Source organism: Acanthisitta chloris, unplaced genomic scaffold, assembly GCF_000695815.1.
Source record: "Acanthisitta chloris isolate BGI_N310 unplaced genomic scaffold, ASM69581v1 scaffold17138, whole genome shotgun sequence".
NCBI lineage: Eukaryota > Metazoa > Chordata > Aves > Passeriformes > Acanthisittidae > Acanthisitta > Acanthisitta chloris.
This window is the reverse complement of record NW_008687777.1, coordinates 6,088-14,022: the sequence shown is the minus strand read 5'-3', so window position 1 is coordinate 14,022 and position 7,935 is coordinate 6,088. Positions and strand designations below refer to the sequence as shown.

At 49.5% G+C, this 7,935-nt stretch overlaps 1 protein-coding gene across 1 annotated transcript in view; it reads right to left on the bottom strand.

The window, feature by feature from the left end:
- The window catches only part of SCAMP4 (secretory carrier membrane protein 4), a gene marked incomplete at its 5' end in the record, with an annotated part of 9,760 nt that extends 2,245 nt beyond the window's left edge, over positions 1-7,515 (bottom strand). The window contains 3 exons of the mRNA XM_009080753.1: positions 715-816; positions 3,693-3,849; positions 7,345-7,515. Of these exons, the coding sequence (XP_009079001.1) occupies positions 715-816; positions 3,693-3,849; positions 7,345-7,515 (430 nt within the window). The remainder of the gene's footprint in view (positions 1-714; positions 817-3,692; positions 3,850-7,344) is intronic.
- Positions 7,516-7,935: the final 420 nt, after the last annotated feature.

Sequence of the window (7,935 nt, the reverse complement as noted above, 5' to 3'; positions counted from 1 at the left end):
AATTGCTCTCAAGTCTCTAGAGGCAGGAAGTTAAAATGCCAAACAGTTATAACAACGAGGGACAGACACTGAAATGTTCCCATTTATTTTAGGAGAACTCTCACAATACTTCTCTATAGGCCAACAGTGAGTCATCACACACTGCTCACTGTGTGCTGCCAGCACTGGGGGCAATGCTGAGCCTCACACCGGCTGGTTAAATGGCAAAAGAAATGGACGTTGTGGGAAGGTGCTAGAAGGAACAAGCAGGTGAAGATTCTAGAATCACAGAATGGTTTGGGTTGGAAGAGACCTTAGATATCATCCAGTCCCACCCCCTGCCATGGGCAGGGACACCTCCCACCAGCCCAGGTTGCTCCAAGCCTTGTCCAACTTGGCCTTGACTTCACAGAATCTCCTGGGTTAGAAGACATCCACAAGGATCATGAGTCCAACTCCTGACCCTGCACAGGACACCCCAACAATCCACCATGTGCCTGAGAGCCTTGTCCAAACACTCCTTGAGCTCTCTCAGGCTTAGGGCCACAACTTGGTGCCTTGACTTCTGCCAACACAGCAATGAAACCAGGATTGTGCAACCCAAGGGCAGATGTAACTATGCCACAGGGCAAAACGGAAAGATTTTCCCTCTCCACCCTGTACAGACTCCCAGCAGTTTCTCAAAGCCCATGGAAGCAGCCCATAGCCTGCAGCCTGCTGGAGCACCCTGCTTACCATGCTCCCCAGCCAGAGATGCCAATCGCCTGCAGGACTGCGAGGACGAACTGTGCCCCAAAGATGAAGAAAAAGGCCATGAAATTAAAGGAACTGTCTGACCTGTGGAGGAAGAGAGGAGGTTAGAGGGGCACTGGCACCTTGTGCTGATTCACATTGATGTCTGACCCCAACAACAAGTATCAACCCTCCCACGTGGTGTCTCGGCAGAGATCCCTGCAGAGGCTTCTCATCTTTCCCTGGCAGTGAGAGCTCCATGACTCATCAGCACCTATTCTCTCCCAATAACTTGGCTCCTGCAATTGCTCTACCCAAGTATTGCATGTATGATGACACACAAGGAGAGGAACAGAGACACGAGTCTCCTGTGGAACACGGAGTGCCTGAATCATTCTCTGACCAAACATCAGCCCAGCCTGACACAGGCCCAGCTCAGCCACCGGCAAGGAGGCACACAGGGAATCAGACCATGTCCATACATTCAAAGTGATCACTGAGCGTGAGAATTCCAGTTGGGAATGTCTCAGTGGCTGCTGATCATCATGCTCACATGGCCACAGTTAATACTCCAGCACTGGGACACAATGGGAGGGAGAACAACCAGGAGAGAGGCAGGTGGTACTCTGAAAGCAGAGGCACACCTCCCAGCACTGTAGGCTCCACATCCTCAGGATGTTCAGGTGAGGACCTTGAATTGAGGCAGGTATAATAATCAGCATGAATATGACCCCAAACAAGAGTATGCACATGGTCTCTGTCACGGGTGCACTAGGGGCACAGCACCATCCTGCCCGAGTCTGGGCTCTGTCACAGAACACCTTCATCTCATTAAACCAGCTACATCAGGCACATCCAAAATGCTCCAAATTATCATTTTTAATGATACAGATCATTTCTGTTCTCTCAGGAACTCGAAGGGCCAATGATGTACAGAACAGATTTACACAAAACACTTCAGTTGCTCATGAGGCAACTTGATGCCCAGGGGAGTTCACAAGAGCTCCAGTCTCTGCCAGCTCCTGCTTAAACCCTGGAAGTACTTAAATGGCTATTAATTCTTTTTATTATGTTGATGCTTGTTAGTATTCTAATTCTAGCCCCTGATGCCCAAGGAGGAGATGAGGGAGGCCTGACTCAGGGTCTGCACTTGGCTGATCTGAAACAAGCAGAGAAGCCTCCAGCCAGACCTGTGCTGGTGTGGGATCTGTCAGCTTCCAAAGGATGGCCACAGAGAGGCTGTGGAAGAATTCTGCTATCCTTGAGTATCCCCATGACCCCACCCTCCAAACACCACCTCAGAGTACAGCAAAGTGAAGGAAATACTTCAAACAGGGCCTGCTCACAGTAGTGCCTGTCATAATCCAATTAACAAGGATTAGGATTGAGGCTGAGCCTTCAAACACACTCGCAACTCCAACCTGAAGGGGCTGGAGGAGTCTTCATTTGAAAGGATCTGCGGGAATTAGTGAGGATAGAGAGAAAAGGTGATTTCTCATCCAGCTTTCTGGTGCAGATTTGCTACAGCTCTGCCCTCGTGCCAAAGCTCTGCCGCTAATTTAATTTGGGATGCAGTGGGATGACAAAGGATCTAGGGAAGTATCCGTGCAGGACAGGATGGCAGCACTGAAGGATGACCTCCTGCACCACCAGTGGTTCTGACCTCACCTCTGGAATCACCAGCTGTGATCCCACACCTACAGTGCTGCCCCTCTGCAGTGACTTCCAAGCCTCCTCCCCAAGTGATGTCCCAGTGGATCATCCCTGGGTTCCCCACTCTGTGCCTGGGGTTGATTCTTTATTTGGCTGTTGCATAAACATATACAAACAACACAAAAGCAGTAATTGGAAACGGCCCTGGTAGAGCACAGGGGAGGGCCATGGGAGGAGTAATTTTTCCCAGACTTCAGAATGGAAATTCCTCTTTCAACAAAGCTCCAACAGGCACTTGGAGGCCCTGAGGCTTCTGAGCTAGGCATGGGGACAAACCCCAGCCCAGAGGGCAAGAGTTCTGAGCTGGGATTTTTGTGCCATTTAGAACTTCCAGACAAGTCCAACCCTTCTCCTTCCATCAGGAATAACCCTGCCCTGCCTCCATGATGCAGTCACCAATGCAAGCTCCACCAGTGCAGTAATTGCCCAGTGCCGTTAGCATAAATTCAGCAGAACATTTAAACAACTGATTTATCTTGTGCTAAACAGACAGGACTCACCTGCCACCTCCCATTTCCAGCAGCTGCTCTTGCTGTTACCCAAACCAGCTTACCACAGAATCTGACCAATAATCCAAATCCAGAGCATTCCACCAGAAAGAGCTTCACCCTCAGGGGACAAATCCCTTCTTGGTGTGTGTGGCATGGTGGTGACCCTTGGTGTGACACTGGGCAGGTCCCTGTGTCAGGATCCTCCCAGCTGGGCCAAGCATTACACATTCATGCCTGGATGATGCCTCGTGGTCCCCAGCAAGCCATGAGCCAATGCAAATGATTATTAATTAAAGTGAAAATGTAGGATGGCTTTAAATATTTGTGAAGTTTCAGAAGGACCGGCTCCAGGGAGCTGCTTTTATCTAAAGAGCAAAGCAGCCAAGTTCTCGGGTGTCTAGAGACAGAAACCAGAAGAGTTCTCAAAAGCTAATAACTCAATAGTCTGCCATCAAAATAAGCCTCAATGAAGCTTTACCAAATTAGCAACTGTTTTAATGCTGCACTGAGATAAGGACGCTGCCGAGCTTGAAATACGAATTCCACCCTCATGGTAGTGGCAAACGACGCGTGGCTGCTCACTCCAATCCCACACAGGTGACCCTCAGTCCTACATCTCATATTCAGAAGCAGCCACAATCTTCTGTTCAAAAGAAGACATCAAGTCTTTAACCTTTATCACAGGCAGAGAGACCTCCACAGGAGCATTCCCCAGAAACACCACAGCTCTCTTCCAGAGGAAACTGGAACAAAAGCCTCTCAGGGACTCCTACTCACCGAAAGGCTTTGTAGGCAGGTCGGAACCAGCAGATGTAGCCACAGGGGCTGAAGAGGATCAGCCAGAGGACGGCCAAGCCAAAGTTGACTCCATAGCCTCCCGCAATCCACCAGGCCAGGCACGAAATGATGTTCACCATCAGTGTGATGCAGTAAACTGGGCAGAGAAAGAACGTGGGGTGAGGCAGTTTACTGACTTAATGGAAAAAAGGAAAAAAAATAATGGCACAGAGCTGTGTCAGGAGTTTGGGATGGATATTGGGAAAGGTTCTTCCCCCGAGGGTGTTCGGGCACTGAACAGCTCCCCAGGGCAGTGGTCACGGCCCCAAGGCTGACAGAGCTCCAGGAGTGTTTGGCCAGTGCTCTCAGGCACCAGGGTGGGTTGTTGGGGGTGTCCTGGGCAGAGCAGAGGTTGGGCTGATGATCCTTGGGTGTCCATTCCAGCTCAAGATATTCCAGGATTCTATGACCCCCTGTATTGTAAGGGAAGGGTCCTTGGAGCAGGGGGAAACTCAAGCCCTGTAATGCAGCCACGCCAAGGGGGTCACAGGTTTCTGTGTGACCCTGGAGCCAGCAGCGCAGGCACATCCAGTTCCAGAGGGATCCTGCAAGCAGAGGGATGAGGGAACTCTTTTGGGACCTGCCAAAGGATGGAGAGCTTGCGTAACAACCAATGTGACCAACAGAAGACTCAGGCCAGTATTAGTACGAATTACCTGCAAGGTCCAATTTCCATCTGTGGCAAAACCCCTTTGTGAGAGGACAGGGGATAAATCCAGCCCTGCACCCCCTCAGGATGACTCTGTGCTTTCTGGGGCTGCCTCAGGAGTTACTACAGAGCCAGCACAGTGCCTTGCAAGCTCTCTCTCTGCTTCCCTGGGCCTCTGAGGAGCCTGGAAATTAGCTTGAGGGCTTGTACATGCTGCCTTGAGCAAGAGGATAAGCAAACTCCAATCAGGCTGAGAATATGGGACCATGGGGTGGCTTAAAGGCCTTTTCACATCCCTGTTCCTGTCACTTGGATAAAAAAGAACAGTTGACAACAGCCCCCAGAGCACTGCAGTGCTGCACTAAGTAGATGTGCATGAAGTGACACTGCTACCCCCTTTCCCTGGAGTTCCCACCACTGGAAAGGGGGACTGGAATCCTCCCAGCTTTAGCAGGCTGAGCTCAGGTCCCATGTCAGGGGCTTCCAGCTTTCCCTCCAGGGACTCCCATGCTCATCATCATGAGCTCCCCTGGTGATGAGCACATGATGACACTCTGGACTCTGGCCTCAGTTATTCAGGCAAAATTAAATCCCTGGATTTCTCTTCACCTGTGCTAAGGGAACATCCTGCCCATTCCATGCTGTGGCTCTGCAGCTCATGTCACTGGCCTGGTCCTTCCCTTTCTTCCCATAGGCACAGATCCACCTGCCTTCACACAACTGGGGGGATCCTAAACAACTGCAAGATTTTGTGGTCATAAAATAATGCTGACAAGACAGTCAGGAGGATGTAGCATGAAAGCATCCAAACCCAACTGCAAAGAGAATTTACTCTGAGTAGCCAACAAGGCTTTGTGCACAGTGGTTTGGATGTGTCCTAATACTGGGGGGAAGAAAGAATTTTCGTTATCTAAATGAATTCATTTTAGTTATTTAAACTAACAGGCTGTGGCTGCTCCATCCCTGGGATGTTCCAGGCCAGGCTGGATGGGGCTGGTGGGAGGTGTCCCTGCCCATGGCAGGGGTGGGACTGGATGAGCTTTAAGGTCCCTCCAATCCAAACCACTCTGGGATTCTTGGATTCCATGAAATTTCATTTATACATAAAGTAGCTGAACTTCTCCAAATTTTTATGTTCAGAAGTAATTTCTTCTCCAAAAGTTACTTATTAAAAAAAAACCAAACAACAAAACAACCCCAAGCCAAGAGCACCCATAAAATTCCAAGGAACTCCTGGCTCTCCCTGTGGAGTTAGCTCTCCAGCAGTGGGAGCTCTGGTATAGGCTTTCCCAAATCACCCTCCACATCCATCAGCTGCTCACATCCAATTACAGTAACAAGCATTCACTCCTCCAGCAACGACTTTTGTATTCCTGCTTTCAAAACCAGCCTTTTCTTGTTTCCCTCCTTCCCTGTATACATCCCTCTCTCCATGCCATGCCAAATACATCAGGGAGCTCCCAAATGGCAGCACGCTGCAGATGGAAATGTAAAACTCCTGGTGCAGATGGCAGGTCTCCTGGCCATGCCTGGATACCTGGCACCCCTCCAGCCTGCCATTAACTCGACTGAGGGATGCTTTGTTTGGGGAGCAGGGAGGACAAAGGCAGCTTTACAGCCCAACATCACACCAGTGAGTCTGGAGGGACAAGCAGCTTCTTCAGGCAAGAAAATTACAGAGCTCATTGCAGCAGCTCCACATAACCAAGGAACAATGGAGCCATGGATTATGCCATTATTTATGCACACAAATCTCTCTCCTACACACATCCCATGCATCTGGAAGAAAAGCCACACCACCAAATGCATGGCTGGCACAAAACAAGCTTTCCTTCAGTGAGAAGGGTAAAGAGGATGACAAGCATTTGGGGGAAAGAAGATAAGCAAGGCAAAGAGATTTCTAATCTCTCAAAGCATTCCCTGGGGTTCCCTCGGCTTTGCCACACCGATTGTATTCCTTGGAGAAGAATGGTCAATTTTCATTCCTGGTTTTTGAATGGCTGAGCAAACAACAGGAGCCCTGAGCCAGGAGCTCTCTCATACAGAATATCAGCACATCAGTAGCTGTGACAGAGGATCAGTTCCCTTCTCCAGCAGGATGGGGAATGTTTGGGGGGCTATGGATTGCTAAGGAAGAGATAGCGTGTGGCTCTGCTCCTATTGGCAAGGGAAATCAGTGGATGGCACAAACAGGGGAGAATTTCAGCCTTCCTGGAGCAGAAGGGGAACCAGGAAGGAAGCAAACAGGCCACATTCGTTGCCTTGCCTGAAGTTCTTCCATTATCTTACTTCAGGGGAATTACCTTAGGGTGGCTATTTTTGGGAGTTAAACAGGGGCTCCTTAGAAGGTTGGACAAGGGGAAATGGCTTTCCACTGCCAGAGGGCAGGTTAGATGGGATATTGGGAAGGAATTCCTCCCTGTGAGGGTCCTGAGGCTCTGGCACAGGTTGGACAGAGCAGCTGGGGCTGCTCCATCCCTGGGAGAGCTCTGAGCCAGGTTGGACAGGGCTTGGAGCACCCTGGGCTAGTGGAAGGTGTCCCTGCCCAGGGCAGGAGGTGGCACTGGATGGGCTTTAAGGTCCCTTCCAACACCAAACCATTCTGGGATCCCATGATCACTCGGATACTAATAAAGGTATCAAATGTGTTCTGCTTTTTCCCCTCTTCTCCTTTCTTCAAGATTCTTCAGAGACTCAAAAGCACAGCAGCTTAAAATCTGGGCATAAAGCCATATCACAGTATTCTCAGATGATTCCTTGTTTCTCATCAACTAATTGCAGTCAAAACTTCGGTCATTGAGATCTGTGCATCCTTACTACACATCTTCACCCATCCCTCCTCACCCATCTCTGCTAGCCCCATTTGACATGAATTCAGGTGCTCTCTGAGCTGGTTTGAGTCACTGGTTAACACCCCCCAGCACAGGTTTCTTATCAACTTACAGATCCATACGTGGTAGATTCTCTTCACCAGAGCCTGGTAATCAATGGGAATTTCATCAGCAAAATTCTGGTAGAAGCATGGTTTCAGGGGGATGAACTTGGGGAGTGGTGGGAAGTTGTTCACTTTTTCTGCAACACAGAAAACAGGTATCAGCAGAGTGTAGAAACATTCTCATTTATTCTAGCGCATGCAAGGCTGAGAGGGGAATAGAAATGAGCTGATGAGCAACATCTGGATTTGACACCTTTGCACATCAGTGTGAACTTGTGTGAAAGGTGCTGCAAGACAGAAACCTCAAAATAAGCTCCAAAATGAGGTTCCTCAGGAAGGGAGAGGTCACCAACATCTGGGGGAAACAGCAGCATGGAGGTATTTAGCTACAACCTCTCAGAAAACCACAGCAAGAGGAAAGAGGGCCCAAACAAAGCAGATTTACCTTCAGCCACCAGCTCTGAACATGTCCTGGCTATGGGTCAGGCCTTAGGACCTGCAGCAGACTGGGACAATAAGGAAGGGTGTTGGAAAGCATCTCCAAACCGGAATTTAGTAGGGAAAATCAAGGAAACAAGTCATATTAGGGAGAAATTGTT